This window comes from Oncorhynchus keta, unplaced genomic scaffold (assembly GCF_023373465.1).
Source record: "Oncorhynchus keta strain PuntledgeMale-10-30-2019 unplaced genomic scaffold, Oket_V2 Un_contig_15569_pilon_pilon, whole genome shotgun sequence".
NCBI classification, from domain to species: domain Eukaryota; kingdom Metazoa; phylum Chordata; class Actinopteri; order Salmoniformes; family Salmonidae; genus Oncorhynchus; species Oncorhynchus keta.
Genome location: NW_026279389.1, coordinates 90,001 through 110,308, shown reverse-complemented (window position 1 = coordinate 110,308; position 20,308 = coordinate 90,001). Strand labels below are relative to the sequence as shown.

At 47.7% G+C, this 20,308-nt stretch overlaps 2 protein-coding genes across 4 annotated transcripts in view; both read left to right on the top strand.

The window, feature by feature from the left end:
- Positions 1 to 2,159: 2,159 nt before the first annotated feature.
- Positions 2,160 to 20,308, top strand: part of LOC127919025 (E3 ubiquitin-protein ligase pellino homolog 1-like) — a 46,974-nt gene continuing 28,825 nt past the window's right edge. The window contains exon 1 of one of the 3 annotated variants that reach the window (XM_052502368.1): positions 2,160 to 3,056. The gene's annotated coding sequence lies outside the window, so the exon portion shown is untranslated. The other 2 variants (XM_052502367.1, XM_052502366.1) reach the window with 2 other exon arrangements.
- Positions 14,453 to 18,770, top strand: LOC127919023 (uncharacterized). Its single transcript, XM_052502364.1, has 3 exons — positions 14,453 to 14,491; positions 14,906 to 17,242; positions 17,533 to 18,770. Exons 1-2 carry the CDS (start codon positions 14,453 to 14,455, stop codon positions 16,490 to 16,492), a joined length of 1,626 nt encoding a protein of 541 aa, XP_052358324.1. The 3' UTR covers positions 16,493 to 17,242; positions 17,533 to 18,770.

Genomic DNA, 20,308 nt, shown 5'->3' with positions numbered 1-20,308 from the left:
ATGAAGATGTATGCACTCACTACTGTAAGTCACGGGGACCAGTATGAAATTGTATGCACTCACTACTGTAAGTCACGGGGACCAGTATGAAGATGTATGCACTCACTACTGTAAGTCACGGGGACCAGTATGAAAATGTATGCACTCACTACTGTAAGTCACGGGGGACCAGTATGAAAATGTATGCACTCACTACTGTAAGTCACGGGGACCAGTATGAAAATGTATGCACTCACTACTGTAAGTCACGGGGGACCAGTATGAAAATGTATGCACTCACTACTGTAAGTCACGGGGGACCAGTATGAAAATGTATGCACTCACTACTGTAAGTCACGGGGGACCAGTATGAAGATGTATGCACTCACTACTGTAAGTCACGGGGGACCAGTATGAAAATGTATGCACTCACTACTGTAAGTCACGGGGGACCAGTATGAAAATGTATGCACTCACTACTGTAAGTCACGGGGGACCAGTATGAAAATGTATGCACTCACTACTGTAAGTCACGGGGAACCAGTATGAAAATGTATGCACTCACTACTGTAAGTCACGGGGAACCAGTATGAAAATGTATGCACTCACTACTGTAAGTCACGGGGAACCAGTATGAAGATGTATGCACTCACTACTGTAGGTTGCAGAGCGTCTGATAAATGACTAAAATATATATTTTTATGTAAGCGTGTTAGGTAAAGGCTTAGAGAGAGAGTGTGTGTGTAGTCCCTGCTGTAGTCCCATGTCCCATCCTATTCCCTATGTAGTGCCCAGAGCTCTGGTTAAAAGTAGGGAATAGGGGGCCGTAGCTGTCCCGACCCACAGTTTAGGAACCACTGGTGTAGGAGACACGCACGTACGCAGGCTAAGTTACTTTCTATAGTTATAGTTACTAGTAAGCTATCCAAATTATAATCAGTTACATATATTTTACATTACCCAAACTCAGTAACGTAATCTGATTACTTTCAGTTACTTTTGGATTACTTTCCCCTTAAGAGGCATTAGAAGAAGAGAAAAAGGATCCATCTCAACACATTTGACATCATCATAGTGGTCTCTGACTTGTGGTCAGACTCGCTCAGGTGGAGCAAACTTAAACTTGTATCTTTTTTCAATGCTGAATTTGTCATTGACAAAACAGAAAGGTGTCATAATGTTGTTGTTTTTCCCCCGCAAACATCCTTTCTGAATTTAAAAGTAATCCAAGAAGTAATCATCTAATTTTTCAAAAGTATCTGTAATCTGATTACAATATTTTTTCTGGTAGTAAAACTGATTACATTTACAGTTTTGTAATCAGATGACATGTAACTGATGGTATGTAATGAGTTACTCCCCAACCCTGCACAGACGGACAAACGCTGGCATGGACACACACACACACACACACACTCTCAAACACACACACACATGCATGTATGAGCCAGGGGACAGGGTAAGAGACATGATGTGATGAGGTAAACAAGGTAGTGATCAAAGGGATGATGGTGCATTCGTTCCCTTCACACAAACATTTCACACACTTTCCTTTTCACCTTCATTTTACAGCTTTTGGATGCATTTAGTCTTTGTGTAACGGGACCAATGGCAGTGCATGGAAAAAAATGCACACAAAAAGTCACAGAACAATGCAAGGAAAAAGTGACATACGCGGAAAAAGGCAAACACACACAAACAAGCACATACACCCTCCTAGGGAATGAGAAGGAAAGCCCTCTCTGCCTGTAGGCTTATGTTATGACTCCATTCAACGTCACCCTTCCAATGACATCTAGGGTGCTGGCATCTATAGAACAGGTTCACACGGGTGACATATTTGTCACACACGATGAGTGTCCACCATCGGCTGTGAGGGCAGTAGACCGTGAGTCCCATGCAACCAGACTTCTGTGGCTTGTTACAGCCTGTCTCAAACTCCTCTGTGGGAGAGAGAGAGAGAGAGAGAGTCCCAAATGAAGTTAGCAGCCTAGTATTCCCTATATAGTATACTACATTTGAGGGAATTTGCCACGTATACAATGATACATCTGTGTGGCATGAAGGTCTGGAGTAGAGCGAGATTATATAACGGGCTCGGATCTATCGAACCCAAGATCTATACCTCAGCAATAAGGGAGGGAGTTCTGTATCATGAATATGGTCACAGGTAGATGTTGTTCAGCCCGGCACAACAGCGGAGGGCCAGTCAACCCATAAAGTCCTTATACTCTTGCATAAGGGCCTTATCTTTTATATCAGTGAGAATTTATTTTTAAAAACCAAAAAGGTTCAATTGATACACGCCCTCATAGGATTAGGGTTAGTGCTTCCACACATATCTCCATGTTACAGTGCTTGTTTATGGAAAACAGACGGAAGACTGAGGCGACCACCTGTGCTAAAATGGCTACCTAGTGTGCCAAGAACACCTGTGTGTAAGTGTTAACTGGAGAATAGTTCAGGCGGTTGGAGGCACCCATAGCTGTGTGGATCTGTGCAAAACTGTTGCAGTAAGTATCATTTTTATTTAAAAGATTATTCCTCGCTGATGAAAGGGCCATATGTTTCGAAAGCAGTATCGCAAGCAATGATTATTGACATTTCTCAACAGCATCGGGATTGTAGTTCACATGAGCCAGTCATGGGCGAAGTTAACTACTGAAAACTGTAGGGAGAAGGCAGAATTCTGCCTAGAGTTTGAGAGCTAGGATCTATCCACAGAAACATGACCTGATATTCAAGCGCCTACGGCTCACTACGAACAAGCACTGACAAAGAAACATACCATCTCAGAACCACACCCCACAACATAAATGTACATAGCAACCATTCAGCATGGACAACACATCACAAAAACGTTAATCTGCACAAATTCATGGGGTGTGGTTTAATACCATTTTAAATGCTCCCCAGTAAGTAGCGTCCCTTGGGAAACACTGACCAAAACTTTGGTTCCTGCCTTGTCACATACGGTTTGATTGACATAAGACCAGTAAATTACTAGGTTCACGTGAATGAGCAATATTATATTGCCCTTTTCTGCTTTAAAAAAAAACTTTAACTGACTTGCCTAGGTAAGTAAAAGAACAAATTCTTATTTACAATGACGGCCTAACAAAATACCTCCTGTGGGGACGGGGTTGGTGTTAAAAACAAAATAAAAATATAGGACAAAATACACATCACGACAAGAGAGACAACACTGCATAAAGACAGACCTTAGACAGCAACATAGCATGTCAACAACACGTGACAACACAGCATGGTAGCAACACAACATGACAACACAGCATGGTAGCAACACAACATGACAACACAGCATGGTAGCAACACAACATGACAACAACATGGCAGCAGCACAAAATATGGTACAAACATGATTGGCAACAGACAACAGCACAAAAACATGGTACAAACATGATTGGGCACAGACAACAGCAAAAAGGGCAAGAAGGTAGAGACAACAATGCATCACGTGGAGCAGTCCAACTGTCACTAAGAGTGTCCATGATTGAGTCTTTGAATGAAGAGATACAACTGTCCAGTGTTTTTTGCAGCTCGTTCCAGTCGCCAGCTGCAGAGAGCTGAAAAGTGGAGCAACGCAGGGATGGATGTGTGTGCTTTGGGGACCAGAGGGCTGCAGTCGGTATCTCAGATAGGTGGGAGTTAGGCCTAAGAGGGTACATGATTTGTCTCTTCTTTGACGGACTGCGTGGTTTTACTCAGTTTCATTACATTCGCTGTAGGCTACCACATGAATGCATAATATATAAACAACTTGCACGTCACATTTCAAAACAAGTACTTGCATGGTGGCTTCAATGACCGGTTTAGATACTCTGCGGTGCCTTGTAAGGTCGAGAGCTCAACTACGATATCCACAATCCCTTTCGCATCATACGCGGCAGGTTTTTCTCGGATCAGAGTACGCTACAATTCAAAACGAGACGTCTCTGTTTATGTTCAACACACCTCCAACATATTATTCTGCTGTCCGCACGGAGAGCGAAGCATAAAAAAACAGTTTGGGGAATGTAACTTTGTACAGGAAGATAGCTAACACGAAAACGTCGTATGATTGGCCATTCTGACAGTTTTTTTTGTATCAAACGTTGAGATTTGTTGACAAATTGCCTTTGTTAGCTGGTAAACAAGCTAACTCAACGAACTTGGTCTGAAGCGGCGGGTGGTAGATGGTTGTCAACCCGCTCACTGAGCGGTGTGTCTCGGCAGGAGGAGCGCATCGACTCCGCTGTAAGTAAAACTACCTAACAATAACCTTCCTCTCTTTACACAAGATAACTAAACCATATTAGCTTGCCAATCAGTTGACAATCTCCTGTTTTCATTTGTGAACCCGCTGGCTAGCTAACAGAAGGGACAGTAGGCTAGCTAGCTAATATGATTGCTTGCTGGTGGAGAGATGTGCCAGGTAACGTTAACGTTACAGTAGCTGTTATTCCTCTCAAAAACCTAGCTAGCTAACTAATAATGGTCATAATTTAGGCTATAACCAAATATTCTCTTAACGTTAATCATAACTATTTATTTTGGGGTCATTGTAGTGTATCCAAAGCTATTTAGTCATAAATCCTTACGTTTTTACGCATGGTGGTCCCGGGAATCGAACGCACTATTCCGGCTTTGTCTTCCAACGGAGCGAACTAACAAACTAGGTTTTGCATGTCAAGTTTGAATGGGATATCATTCCCTCGTTCAAGCATCTGATCTGTTGGCTAGCCCTGCTTCTGCCTTTGTTGGTCCGGTCTGGCGATGACTTGGATCCGCCTTTTTGACAACCATGTCCCGTTGTCGAATCAATCATTCGGTTCCCCCTTTCCAATGATCTCATCTCTTATTTCTTTGCGGATCAATAGCTCGAATGGTGATTTGACTTGCCACTCAGCTATTGTTTAGCTACAAACGTTGTCGTCATTGCATTGCCACGGGTAAACATGTTGTTTACAAACTGATTTTTGGTCAGAATATGTTTTGTTTTTAAACTTGTGGATGTACACACACCACCACCATATGTTTTACTATCCTTGTGGGTACCTAGCCTTAACCTGACTCCTGAACTTAGCCCTAATTGTAACCAAAACACAAAACCTAACCTCGAAACATAAAATAGCGTTTGTCCTTCTGGGGATGTGGGAAATGTCCCCACTAGTGATAATGTGCCTTGTTTTACTATCCTAGTGGGGACTTTTGGGCATTTCCATTACCCTCAAGGATAGTAATACACACACCCCTTCCCACTCCAGAGGGTCTGAAGGGGGGGGGGGTACCCCTGTTCTGTCCCACTCCAGAGGGTCTGAAGGGGGGTACCCCTGTTCTGTCCCACTCCAGAGGGTCTGAAGGGGGGGGGGGTACCCCTGTTCTGTCCCACTCTGGGGGGGGGCTGTCCCACTCCAGAGGGTCTGATGGGGGGGGGGGGTGGTCTGTCCCCCTCCAGAGGGTCTGAGGGGGGGCCCTGTAGGTCTGTAGGAAACCCCACCTATCCAGAGTGTCTGTAGGAACCCCCACCTATCCAGAGTGTCTGTAGGAACCCCCGCCTATCCAGAGTGTCTGTAGGAACCCCCGCCTATCCAGAGTGTCTGTAGGAACCCCCGCCTATCCAGAGTGTCTGTAGGAACCCCCGCCTATCCAGAGTGTCTGTAGGAACCCCCGCCTATCCAGAGTGTCTGTAGGAACCCCCGCCTATCCAGAGTGTCTGTAGGAACCCCCGCCTATCCAGAGTGTCTGTAGGAACCCCCGCCTATCCAGAGTGTCTGTAGGAACCCCCGCCTATCCAGAGTGTCTGTAGGAACCCCCGCCTATCCAGAGTGTCCCCGCCTAGGAAACCCCCGCCTATCCAGAGTGTCTGTAGGAACCCCCGCCTATCCAGAGTGTCTGTAGGAACCCCCGCCTATCCAGAGTGTCTGTAGGAACCCCCGCCTATCCAGAGTGTAAGATATCCATCGATCCGGTTTTCAATTTGGGCATTCTGTGTGTGTGTGATGTGTGCTGTTCTCTGGAGCTGTTGCGTCATGAGGCTTGGTACTGTGTGTTTGTGTTAACACACTGTAGGCCTGTGTGTTTTGGCCTGTGTGTGTGCACTCTGTATGTGCCTGGACTCTGAATGGAATGCCTGGGTAAGTTCCCCAGGTCATAACTGTGCGTGTGTGAGGCTAGAGACATCTGAGCAGCTTAGGCTAGGCTGTAGGCTACACTCTGCAGTGTATGTGAAGCTTGGCACACTACTCTTCAGTTCAGCTTATTCGCTCCATTCAGTGTGCTGGGTTTGTGCATGTGAGATGGAGGATTACCAGGGTTTGTCATGGAAAGTGGGTCAGACAGTGGGTATGTGTTTACTGTCGTTTCTGTTAGTGGGGATAGAAAGACAAAGGCCTGGTAAAACATCATCAGACGTTTTTCCAAATTGCTGGGAGCAGATTAGACTGTTGGTCTCTCTTTCTTAGTCTCTACACCTTGAGTCTATCTTAGTCTCTCTCTCTCTTTCTACTTCTTCCCTTCTAATTCTTTAGGTATATTCCAAACAGTCTCTCTCTCTCTTCTTTCTACTTCATCCCTTCTAATTCTTTAGGTATATTCCAAACAGTCTCTCTCTCTCTTTCTACTTCATCCCTTCTAATTCTTTAGGTATATTCTCTCTTCCTTTTCTACTTCATCCCTTCTAATTCTTTAGGTATATTCCAAACAGTCTCTCTCTGGTCTCTCTCTCTCTCTCTTTCTACTTCATCCCTTCTAATTCTTTAGGTATATTCCAAACAGTCTCTCTCTCTCTCTCTCTCTCTCTCTACTTCATCCCTTCTAATTCTTTAGGTATATTCCAAACAGTCTCTCTCTCTCTCTCTACTTCTTCCCTTCTAATTCTTTAGGTATATTCCAAACAGTCTCTCTCTCGGTCTCTCTCTCTCTCTACTTCTTCCCTTCTAATTCTTTAGGTATATTCCAAACAGTCTCTCTCTCGGTCTCTCTCTCTCTCTACTTCTTCCCTTCTAATTCTTTAGGTATATTCCAAACAGTCTCTCTCTCGGTCTCTCTCTCTCTCTCTACTTCTTCCCTTCTAATTCTTTAGGTATATTCCAAACAGTCCCTCACCCTCTCTGCTTCCCTCTTTCCCTACTTCTCCATACCTCTCGGTCTTAATTACGCACATGAGGTCATTCATACATGGAAGAACATACCTGCCAACACCTGAGCTGAAGGAAAATGTCACATCTGGACACGGGGGCAGTTTGCTTCTGCACCTGACTGGAGAAACCTTTAACAGGGAAAAACAACTAAGTCTGTTTGTGTCCTGAAGCTCTACCTTTTAGTCTTGCAGTTCACAACATTACAAATGCTGCTCCTGTGAAGTTTCCCCTGGGTTTTATATATATTATTTAACTAGGCAAGTCGGTTAAGAACATATTATTTACAGTGACGGCCTACACCGACCGACACTGGGCAAGTTGTGCGCTGCCCTATGGGACTCCCAATCACGGCCGGTTTTGATATAGCCTGGATTCGAACCAGGGTGTCTCTAGTGATGCCTCTAACACTGAGATGCAGTGTCTTAGACCGCTGCGCCACTCAGGTTCCCAACGTACAGATCTAGGATCAGCTTTCCCTCCCCCAATGCTAACTAAAACCATTAGGGGGGATGCTAAACTGTCCCAAAATCAGCATTTAGGAACAACTTCACTCAACTCCAATAAGGTTAGCCTTACTGAAATGAAGTAGTTTGTATTGTGAACACAACATTTATGATGTTGTCTTTGACTTTCACCCCTCAGATTTGGAAAGTGAAAAACAAAGAGATGGGTGGTGGTAGTAGTAGTGAGGGCTGGTAGTAGTAGTTAGGGTTAGAGAGGAGGGCTGGTAGTAGTAGTTAGGGTTAGAGAGGAGGGCTGGTAGTAGTAGTTAGGGTTAGAGAGGAGGGCTGGTAGTAGTAGTTAGGGTTAGAGAGGAGGGCTGGGACTAGTAGTTAGGGTTAGAGAGGAGGGCTGGTACTAGTAGTTAGGGTTAGAGAGGAGGGCTGGTAGTAGTAGTTAGGGTTAGAGAGGAGGGCTGGTAGTAGTAGTTAGGGTTAGAGAGGAGGGCTGGTAGTAGTAGTTAGGGTTAGAGAGGAGGGCTGGTAGTAGTAGTTGGGGTTAGAGAGGAGGGCTGGTAGTAGTAGTTAGGGTTAGAGAGGAGGGCTGGTAGTAGTAGTTAGGGTTAGAGAGGAGGGCTGGTAGTAGTAGTTAGGGTTAGAGAGGAGGGCTGGTAGTAGTAGTTAGGGTTAGAGTAGTAGTTAGGGTAGGTAGTAGTAGTTAGGGTTAGAGAGGGAGGGCTGGTAGTAGTAGTTAGGGTTAGAGAGGAGGACTGGTAGTAGTAGTTAGGGTTAGAGAGGAGGGCTGGTAGTAGTAGTTGGGGTTAGAGAGGAGGGCTGGTAGTAGTAGTTAGGGTTAGAGAGGAGGGCTGGTAGTAGTAGTTAGGGTTAGAGAGGAGGGCTGGGAGTAGTAGTTAGGGTTAGAGAGGAGGGCTGGGAGTAGTAGTTGGGGTTAGAGAGGAGGGCTGGGAGTAGTAGTTGGGGTTAGAGAGGAGGGCTGGGAGTAGTAGTTGGGGTTAGAGAGGAGGGCTGGGAGTAGTAGTTGGGGTTAGAGAGGAGGGCTGGGAGTAGTAGTTGGGGTTAGAGAGGAGGGCTGGGAGTAGTTCTCTCCTCCCCATATCCCCCAGTCTCTCCTCAATCTCTCTCAGGGGCTGCTGCTGCCAGTACAGGCTGTGCTTTAGGCACAGATTTATGATCAGTCTGCCCCCATCAGGTCAGCCCCCCTCCCTGCTGTCTTCCTGTGCAGAGTGAGTCAAGTGAGCCACACTTTCCTCAAGCTGCTGGTCACTGGAACGGTTGGTTGGTTTCTGGGAAGGTCACACGGTGTGTTTTCTACTGGCAGGAAGTAGTACCTAGGCAGGGTGTGTGTGTGTGTGTGTGTGTGTGTGTGTGTGTGTGTGTGTGTGTGTGTGTGTGTGTGTGTGTGTGTGTGTGTGTGTGTGTGTGTGTGTGTGTGTGTGTGTGTGTGCGCCGTTTGTTGTCTGTCCGCTGTCGGACTGTGTTCACCTCAGTGAATTATTGATGAGCCTGTAACTTGAACGCCTCCCCTCATCTCCATCTCCCAGTCTCTCCATCTGTCACCAGTAGCCTACATCCCAGTACTGCCTACTGGAGTCAGTACACCCCTCTCTCTCTCTCTCTCTCTAGGCCCCTCTCTCTCTCTCTCTCTCTCTCTCTCTCTCTCTAGGCCCCTCTCTTTCTCTCTCCTCTCTCTCTCTCTAGGCCTCTCTCTCTCTCTCTCTCTCTCTCTCTAGGCCCCTCTCTCTCTCTCTCTCTCTCTCTCTAGGCCCCTCTCTCTCTCTCTCTCTCTCCCTCTCTCTCTCTCTCTAGGTCTCTCTCTCTCTCTCTCTCTCTCTCTCTCTCTCGGCCTCTCTCTCTCTCTCTCTCTCTCTAGGCCTCTCTCTCTCTCTCTCTCTCTCTCTCTCTCTCTCTCTCTCTCTCTCTCTCTCTCTCTCTCTCTCTCTCTCTCTCTCTCTCTCTCTCTCTCTCTCTCCCCTCCCCTGGGTGTGTTTGATGGGGATTACCTACCTAGTGACAATCATTTACTGTTAATGCGGCCACACACACACACACACACAGGGTGGTGGTAGGGTGGGGCTGTATAATCGGTGCCAGATGGCTTTTGAAGATGGAAGGTGGTGGTCTCTGTACCTAATTACATTGACCTACACTGCGTTGTGTAGTTTTTATGCGTTTCAGGTCCATTACAGCATGTGACTGGGCTGAGTGGATAGAAACATTGCTCTGAATACGAGTTCAGGTCGGCTACAGCCCACGTTTCCATTTGATGGAATACAGTGTCTAAGATGAAGTCAACCTCTGCCTTTTGAGTAGTCCACAGAAACATGTCTGCTATTGGAAGTCTTTCTCCTGTTACTCTTATAGGCTAATAAATAGGATTCTGGGAAATTTCAATAAATTCCCTGGTTTTCCAGAAATCCCGTTTCCGGATTTCCCTCTTATTCCCTTCCGATTCCGTGAATCTTCCAAGCAGGATTTCTGGAAAACCAGGGAATTTATTGAAAGTACCATGAATTTTGCAGCCCTAGTTTTAGATATCTTGAGTGTGTTTTATAAATGTCTGAAAGGCATTTGGGAACCAACCACTAGTGAAATTCACCCTCTGTTCAGTGTATTAGACCTTGTGATAATGTCTAGGTCATTTGACTCCCTCCTCTGTGGTCAATCTGTTACTGCTTGGCACTCAGCATTAAGGGGTGAAGGCCCTGTGATAGACTAGTGTCCTGTCCAGGGGGTGTACTGAGGTGATAGACTAGTGTCCTGTCCAGGGGGTGTACTGAGGTGATAGACTAGTGTCCTGTCCAGGGGGTGTACTGAGGTGATAGACTAGACTAGTGTCCTGTCCAGGGGGTGTACTGAGGTGATAGACTAGACTAGTGTCCTGTCCAGGGGTGTACTGAGGTGATAGACTAGACTAGTGTCCTGTCCAGGGGTGTACTGAGGTGATAGACTAGACTAGTGTCCTGTCCAGGGGTGTACTGAGGTGATAGACTAGACTAGTGTCCTGTCCAGGGGTGTACTGAGGTGATAGACTTACTAGTGTCCTGTCCAGGGGTGTACTGAGGTGATAGACTAGTGTCCTGTCCAGGGGGTGTACTGAGGTGATAGACTAGTAGTATCCTGTCCAGGGGGTGTACTGAGGTGATAGACTAGACTAGTGTCCTGTCCAGGGGTGTACTGAGGTGATAGACTAGTGTCCTGTCCAGGGGTGTACTGAGGTGATAGACTAGACTAGTGTCCTGTCCAGGGGGTGTACTGAGGTGATAGACTAGTGTCCTGTCCAGGGGTGTACTGAGGTGATAGACTAGTGTCCTGTCCAGGGGTGTACTGAGGTGATAGACTAGACTGTGTCCTGTACTGAGGTGATAGACCAGGGGTGTACTGAGGTGATAGACTAGTGTCCTGTCCAGGGGGTGTACTGAGGTGATAGACTAGTGTCCTGGGGGGTGTACTGAGGTGATAGACTAGTGTCCTGTCCAGGGGGTGTACTGAGGTGATAGACTAGTGTCCTGTCCAGGGGGTGTACTGAGGTGATAGACTAGACTAGTGTCCTGTCCAGGGGGTGTACTGAGGTGATAGACTAGACTAGTGTCCTGTCCAGGGGGTGTACTGAGGTGATAGACTAGTGTCCTGTCCAGGGGGTGTACTGAGGTGATAGACTAGTGTCCTGTCCAGGGGGTGTACTTGAACATCAAGCTGCCTCACTACAGGAACAGGAAATGGGCTCCGGCTCGTACAAGGCTACTTACGTACTTGTGGTCAGTCGGTCCATTTCCCTGAATGGGCAAACGTCCAGTCATCCAGGACCTCAGCTGCCACGGATGACCCAGTTGTCGTGGGAATGGCACCGATTGGTCCCAGATTCTCTTGGCAAGCGGGTCCAGCTGGAACATGGTTTATTTAACCAAGCTAATTTAATACTGAGAAGTATTTCAACCTGCTCAGAAAGATGACAGATAGATGGGGGTCATCTCAAACACAACAACAACCAGCACTACATTGGTAGATCATAGATCCGAGGAAGAGGAAGATTCTGAGATCACACACACAGACACAGAGATTGATTGAAAGTCTGAGAAATGTTTGAAATTGTGAAAAGCGTCATTCAATTCTCATACATTCAGGAAACCATTTTTTTTTTTAGGTCAAATGCTTGGCAATGGTTACAATGGACCTGTTCTGATACATTTCCCTTAGACAAGTTGGTGGCTGTGTGGGAGAATGTTCTGAGTTGAGTTGGCCACGTCTACTGATGTTTAACCTTTTTCATCAGGTTAGTTTTGTTGAGATTAACATCTCTGTTTCCAGAGAGACCAGGACAGCAGCATCAGCACAGCAGTATCAGACAAACCACCACATGACATCAGCCAGAGGACAATGACATAAATACAATAAACTGCATGTTCCCATGTCTGGAGGCGAACTACGCCATCGAGACTCGCCCACAACAATGCATCTCATCCTGTGTAGTCACTGGGTGCCCACTGGTAGATTCCACTGTCTGTGTTGGTTAAAAGGGACACTTCACCACTTTTTCACCTAATACTTACTATGCTGTCTTCAGCACCATACCAGTGTCTGTCTATTACGTAGGGCTACACGTAGGCTAGGCTATGTAACAAGAAGATTAGAACATAAAATGTATTGACTGTTGTTCTTGTGAGGTTTGTACTCCAGTCTTCTGACAGTTAGGCTGGTTTGTGCTCCAGTCTTCTGACAGTTAGGCTGGTTTGTACTCCAGTCTTCTGACAGTTAGGCTGGTTTGTGCTCCAGTCTTCTGACAGTTAGGCTGGTTTGTGCTCCAGTCTTCTGACAGTTAGGCTGGTTTGTGCTCCAGTCTTCTGACAGTTAGGCTGGTTTGTGCTCCAGTCTTCTGACAGTTAGGCTGGTTTGTGCTCCAGTCTTCTGACAGTTAGGCTGGTTTGTGCTCCAGTCTTCTGACAGTTAGGCTGGTTTGTGCTCCAGTCTTCTGACAGTTAGGCTAGTTTGTGCTCCAGTCTTCTGACAGTTAGGCTGGTTTGTGGTCTTGACAGTTAGGCTGGTTTGTACTCCAGTCTTCTGACAGTTAGGCTGGTTTGTGCTCCAGTCTTCTGACAGTTAGGCTGGTTTGTGCTCCAGTCTTCTGACAGTTAGGCTGGTTTGTGCTCCAGTCTTCTGACAGTTAGGCTGGTTTGTGCTCCAGTCTTCTGACAGTTAGGCTGGTTTGTGCTCCAGTCTTCTGACAGTTAGGCTGGTTTGTGCTCCAGTCTTCTGACAGTTAGGCTGGTTTGTGCTCCAGTCTTCTGACAGTTAGGCTGGTTTGTGCTCCAGTCTTCTGACAGTTAGGCTGGTTTGTGCTCCAGTCTTCTGACAGTTTGGCTGGTTTGTGCTCCAGTCTTCTGACAGTTTGGCTGGTTTGTGCTCCAGTCTTCTGACAGTTAGGCTGGTTTGTGCTCCAGTCTTCTGACAGTTAGGCTGGTTTGTGCTCCAGTCTTCTGACAGTTTGGCTGGTTTGTGTGCGCAAGTGTTTGAGGCTATCTAACTTCCTGTCTCATTAAATGTCGCCCGTATTCACTTTCTTCTTGTTTCGGATACTCAGGGGGACATCACACAGACGAGCACACGCATCCTCACCAAACTCAAAAAAAAATCACTTCAACCAGTAAAATGTCTCTTTGGCTAGTTTTTGCTACAGTCTATATCAATGAGCGTTAGCATTCTAGCTAACAACTGCTGCATCCAAAACAGTTATTTTGCAAAAGATCACAACCGAATATAATCTTAGCGACTGTTCAAGCAAGAATCAAAACATCATTGTAAGCGTAAGTTATTTTGTTTAGCCTAAGATTGATGTTTTTATTTTTTTATGTTGAATGGGTGCAGAGTGCGATGGCTTCCTTACAGCCGCGTGCATCTGTGTGTGACGTCAGTGTGTCGTGTTCTGGAATGTTGTCTGTAGCCTGTTGTCCATCCTCTTTTTAAATAGTCAGCCAACATGTTTTCAGCACTATTATTTCCCTGATTGATCAACACGTGTTTTCTCATGCTCTCTCTCTGTCTCTCTGAAGCAGTCATATAGTGAGCAATACGTTTCAACGTCAAATTGCAATAAAATCGCAGTATCTAATTGTATCGACACCTAATTATGATGATATCACAGTGCCATCCGTTTTGTCACCAAAGCCCCATATACTACCCACCACTGTGACCTGTACGCTGTCGTTGGCTGGCCCTCGCTTCATACTCGTCGCCAAACCCACTGGCTCCAGGTCATCTACAAGACCCTGCTAGGTAAAGTCCCCCCTTATCTCAGCTCGCTGGTCACCATAGCAGCACCCACCTGTAGCACACGCTCCAGCAGGTATATCTCTCTGGTCACCCCCAAAACCAATTCTTCCTTTGGCCGCCTCTCCTTCCAGTTCTCTGCTGCCACTGACTGGAACGAACTACAAAAATCTCTGAAACTGGAAACGCTTATCTCCCTCACTAGCTTTAAGCACCAGCTGTCCGAGTAGCTCACAGATTACTGCACCTGTACATAGCCCATCTATAATTTAGCCCAAACAACTACCTCTTCCCCTACTGTATTTATGTATTTATTTAGCTAGCTCCATTATTTCTAATTTGCACAGTCTTCCACTGCAAATCTACCGTAGCAATGGTAGAGGTTTTAGAAAGACGGATAAACATCTAGACCTCAAATCAAATGGTATTTGTTACATGCCTGGAATACAGCAGGAATACAGCAGAAATACAGCAGGCCAACCAACAATGCAGTTTAAACCCTAAACAACATGACACTTTTGGCAACAGACTTTTAGAAACACAGACACACAGACACACTCTTCATAGTGGTAGTGATGTTGTTTACCTTGGTGATTACCTTGATGCTTCATGACCAATAACTCGCACTGTATTGAAGTCCCAGCACTGGTATGATCATTTGCTAGTGAATTTCCCCATCGTAAAGTTATCAGTGGATTTATAATAGACGAGGCCTATCTGTGGATGGCGCATGTGTACAGTACAGTAAGAATGTTGTGTTGAAGTGTTCCACAAACAGTCAGCCAAATCCCAGACCACACACACACACACACACACACACAACCCTCTGCCCTCAACCATTATTTTATTGAACCTTTACTTAACTAGGTAAGAACACATTTGCAATTCTTATTTACAATGACGGTCTTCTGGGGAACAGTGGGTTAACTGCCTTGTTCAGGGGCAGAATGACAGATTTTAACCTTGTCAGCTCAGGGATTCCATCCCAACGCTCTAACCACTAGGCTACCTCCTAACCCACAGGTTAGTTCCATAATACAGACGGCCTTCCTGCTCTCCCAGCCAGGCCCCAGACCAGTGCTCCAGAACCCCATCCCAGTCCAGTGCTCCAGAACCCCATCCCAGCAGTCCAGTGCTCCAGAACCCCATCCCAGCAGTCCAGTGCTCCAGAACCCCATCCCAGACCAGTGCTCCAGAACCCCATCCCAGCAGTCCAGTGCTCCAGAACCCCATCCCAGTCCAGTGCTCCAGAACCCCATCCCAGACCAGTGCTCCAGAACCCCATCCCAGACCAGTGCTCCAGAACCCCATCCCAGACCAGTGCTCCAGAACCCCATCCCAGACCAGTGCTCCAGAACCCCATCCCAGACCCCATCCCAGACCAGTGCTCCAGAACCCCATCCCAGACCAGTGCTCCAGAACCCCATCCCAGACCAGTGCTCCAGAACCCCATCCCAGTCCAGTGCTCCAGAACCCCATCCCAGTCCAGTGCTCCAGAACCCCATCCCAGTCCAGTGCTCCAGAACCCCATCCCGGGCCAGTGCTCCAGAACCCCATCCCGGGCCAGTGCTCCAGAACCCCATCCCAGACCAGTGCTCCAGAACCCCATCCCAGTCCAGTGCTCCAGAACCCCATCCCAGTCCAGTGCTCCAGAACCCCATCCCAGTCCAGTGCTCCAGAATCCCATCCCAGACCAGTGCTCCAGAATCCCATCCCAGACCAGTGCTCCAGAACCCCATCCCAGACCAGTGCTCCAGAACCCCATCCCAGACCAGTGCTCCAGAACCCCATCCCAGACCAGTGCTCCAGAACCCCATCCCAGACCAGTGCTCCAGAACCCCATCCCAGACCAGTGCTCCAGAACCCCATCCCAGACCAGTGCTCCAGAACCCCATCCCAGACCAGTGCTCCAGAACCCCATCCCAGTCCAGTGCTCCAGAACCCCATCCCAGTCCAGTGCTCCAGAACCCCATCCCAGTCCAGTGCTCCAGAACCCCATCCCAGTCCAGTGCTCCAGAACCCCATCCCGGGCCAGTGCTCCAGAACCCCATCCCAGTCCAGTGCTCCAGAACCCCATCCCAGACCAGTGCTCCAGAACCCCATCCCAGTCCAGTGCTCCAGAACCCCATCCCAGTCCAGTGCTCCAGAACCCCATCCCAGTCCAATGCTCCAGAACCCCATCCCAGTCCAGTGCTCCAGAATCCCATCCCAGACCAGTGCTCCAGAACCCCATCCCAGTCCAATGCTCCAGAACCCCATCCCAGTCCAGTGCTCCAGAACCCCATCCCAGTCCAGTGCTCCAGAACCCCATCCCAGTCCAGTGCTCCAGAACCCCATCCCAGTCCAGTGCTCCAGAATCCCAGACCAGACCAGTGCTCCAGAACCCCAGACCAGTGCTCCAGAACCCCAGACCAGTGCTCCAGAACCCCATCCCAGTCCAGTGCTCCAGAATCCCAGACCAGACCAGTGCTCCAGAACCCCATCCCAGACCAGTGCTCCAGAACCCCATCCCAGACCAGTGCTCCAGAACCCCATCCCAGACCAGTGCTCCAGAACCCCATCCCAGTCCAGTGCTCCAGAACCCCATCCCAGTCCAGAGTAAACACATTGTTTATCATCCGTATGGAACATCAGAGGAGACACAGGTAGCCTACACACATCCCCTCTCCCTGTCTGGAACACGATTACCCTCCCAAATCCCAGGTAGTCTACACACATCCCCTCTCCCTGTCTGGAACACGATTTCCCTCCCAAATCCCAGGTAGCCTACACACATCCCCTCTCCCTGTCTGGAACACGATTTCCCTCCCAAATCCCAGGTAGCCTACACACATCCCCTCTCCCTGTCTGGAACACGATTTCCCTCCCAAATCCCAGGTAGCCTACACACATCCCCTCTCCCTGTCTGGAACACGATTTCCCTCCCAAATCCCAGGTAGCCTACACACATCCCCTCTCCCTGTCTGGAACACGATTTCCCTCCCAAATCCCAGGTAGCCTACACACATCCCCTCTCCCTGTCTGGAACACGATTTCCCTCCCAAATCCCAGGTAGCCTACACACATCCCCTCTCCCTGTCTGGAACACGATTTCCCTCCCAAATCCCAGGTAGCCTACACACATCCCCTCTCCCTGTCTGGAACACGATTTCCCTCCCAAATCCCAGGTAGCCTACACACATCCCCTCTCCCTGTCTGGAACACGATTTCCCTCCCAAATCCCAGGTAGCCTACACACATCCCCTCTCCCTGTCTGGAACACGATTTCCCTCCCAAATCCCAGGTAGCCTACACACATCCCCTCTACCTGTCTGGAACACGATTTCCCTCCCAAATCCCAGGTAGCCTACACACATCCCCTCTCCCTGTCTGGAACACGATTTCCCTCCCAAATCCCAGGTAGCCTACACACATCCCCTCTACCTGTCTGGAACACGATTTCCCTCCCAAATCCCAGGTAGCCTACACACATCCCCTCTCCCTGTCTGGAACACGATTTCCCTCCCAAATCACAGGTAGTCTACACACATCCCCTCTCCCTGTCTGGAACACGATTTCCCTCCCAAATCCCAGGTAGCCTACACACATCCCCTCTCCCTGTCTGGAACACGATTTCCCTCCCAAATCACAGGTAGCCTACACACATCCCCTCTCCCTGTCTGGAACACGATTTCCCTCCCAAATCACAGGTAGCCTACACACATCCCCTCTCCCTGTCTGGAACACGATTTCCCTCCCAAATCCCAGGTGACTGAGATATGATTCCTCCTTTCTTCTCCTTCCCTCTCTTTTTGATATTTTACACATCCCTGCTCATCGATTAGATGGGTTACACAGGAAGAATGAGGGAGGCAAAGACGTGGAGTCTTTGAGCGGGAGGGAAAGAGAGACTGTGAGAGGTATCGTTAGTGTTGATCTCCGTTCCCGAGAGTCCCCTCAGATCGATTACCTGGTCATCAGACTTGTAATGTTCAGTGTGTGCAAACCAATCCTCCTCCTCTGATCCCTCCATGCAACCAACACACTCAGGAGTCCAGACCAGACGCAGGGCGTAAGTAACAACCAACACACTCAGGAGTCCAGACCGGACGCAGGGTGTAAGCAACAACCAACACACTCAGGAGTCCAGACCGGACGCAACAACCAACACACTCAGGAGTCCAGACCGGACGCAGGGCGTAAGCAACAACCAACACACTCAGGAGTCCAGACCGGACGCAACAACCAACACACTCAGGAGTCCAGACCGGACGCAGGGCGTAAGCAACAACCAACACACTCAGGAGTCCAGACCGGACGCAGAGCGCAAGCAACAGCAACACACTCAGGAGTCCAGACCGGACGCAGGGCGTAAGCAACAACCAACACACTCAGGAGTCCAGACCGGACGCAGGGCGTAAGCAACAACCAACACACTCAGGAGTCCAGACCGGACGCAGAGCGCAAGCAACAGCAACAGCGATGCAGTGCCTTAGAGCGCTGCGCCACTTGGAGACCCGTGCCTGTCCTAACAGTGCCTGTCCTGACTGGAGTAGCCTACGTTCTGCACCTTCTCCCCAACCCCATTCAGAGATCAATGTTCAACAGCAGCTTACCTCTTAGCCTGCTCGTTCTCATTTAACTCCACTAACTTTTGTAATTGTGTAGTTTTAATTTCATCTTGCATTGCATTAGTGAACTCTTATTTCACTTGCTACACATGGAGTCTATTTTATGGGTGGTTTAACCCACTGTTCCCCGGTTAACCCCCTGTTCCCCGGTAGGCTGTTTTATGGGTGGTTTAACCCACTGTTCCCCAGTAGGCCCTCATTGTAAATAAGAATGTGTTCTTAACCCACTGTTCCCCGGTAGGCTGTCATTGTAAATAAGAATTTGTTCTTAACTGACTTGCCTAGTTAAATAAAACAAATATTTTGAAAATCCCTCATTTTTTTGTAAATGTATCAATTATTTATATATATATATATATATATATATATATTTATTTATTTATTTTTTTAAATAGATTTTCCCCTACCATCCCTCCCTAATTGGAGTAAACTAATGGACAACACTTAGGCTTATACATACTATATACATTTTACGGACACAGTATATGTTACACTAGTTATCTTTTGTTTGTTTTTAGTCCCATCCTTCAGCTCCCCTCAACCCTCCCATCTATCTCTGAACACCACCCAGTCCCATCCTTCAGCTCCCCTCAACCCTCCCATATATCTCTGAACACCATCCAGTCCCATCCTTCAGCTCCCCTCAACCCCTCCCATCTATCTCTGAACACCATCCAGTCCCATCCTTCAGCTACCCTCAACCCCTCCTGAAGACCATCCAGTCCCATCCTTCAGCTCCCCTCAACCCCTCCCATCTATCTCTGAAGACCATCCAGTCCCATCCTTCAGCTCCCCTCAACCCCTCCCATCTATCTCTGAACACCATCCAGTCCCATCCTTCAGCTCCCCTCAACCCCTCCCATCTATCTCTGAACACCATCCAGTCCCATCCTTCAGCTCCCCTCAACCCTCCCATCTATCTCTGAACACCATCCAGTCCCATCCTTCAGCTCCACTCAACCCTTCCCATCTCTGAACACCATCCAGTCCCATCCTTCCGCTCCACTCAACCCCTCCCATCTATCTCTGAACACCATCCAGTCCCATCCTTCAGCTCCCCTCAACCCTCCCATCTATCTCTGAACACCATCCAGTCCCATCCTTCAGCTCCACTCAACCCCTCCCATCTATCCCATCTAACACCATCCAGTTTTGATTTCTATTTTCCTGTGGTGTGATATTTCACCAATGTTCTGAACCTTTCTATTCTCATAGATTTTACACATTTTAAATTAAACATCAACATTTTTGCTAAGAGTATTATTGTATTATTGATCGATTGACTATGACTTTTTAAATCACCCAGTTGAGTTATTTGCAGAGTTGGCTCCAGTTAAATGTTGCAATTCTTCAGCCATTCCTGAACTTGTGACCAAAAACAATCTACATGGACCGTACCAAAACGTACGGTCCATGTAGCTTGTTTATATTTATATATATATAAAAACCATGTGCCATGGAATCGGTACATTGAAAATCTCTTCCCAACTATTTTGGAGTCATATGACACAGCTGTCAATTTTTTTTGTCCCTAAATGAAAATGCTATACTTTTTTAAATGTATCACTATTTTCTTGAACCAGTTTTTGTTTTTTAATGCAGGGCCAACAGGCAAGGTCCTTACTTGCTCCCCCTTCCACTTGCCCCTTTCACTTGCCCCTTCCACTTGCCCCTTCCACTTGCCCCTTCCACCCCTTCCACTTGCCCCTTCCACTTGCCCCTTCCACTTGCCCCTTCCACTTGCCCCTTCCACTTGCCCCTTCCACTTGCCTCTTCCACTAGCCTCTTCCACTAGCCTCTTCCACTTGCCTCTTCCATTTCTGCGGTAATGCTGCAATTAGTTGGTTGTATTTTT

Excerpts from the sequence above, each read along its gene's own strand:
- LOC127919023 (XM_052502364.1), top strand. The coding sequence starts at position 14,453 with ATGACCAATAACTCGCACTGTATTGAAGTCCCAGCACTG. Across the intron at positions 14,492-14,905 it reads GTATTGAAGTCCCAGCACTG|CCAGGCCCCAGACCAGTGCT; the intron begins GTATGATCATTT and ends CTGCTCTCCCAG.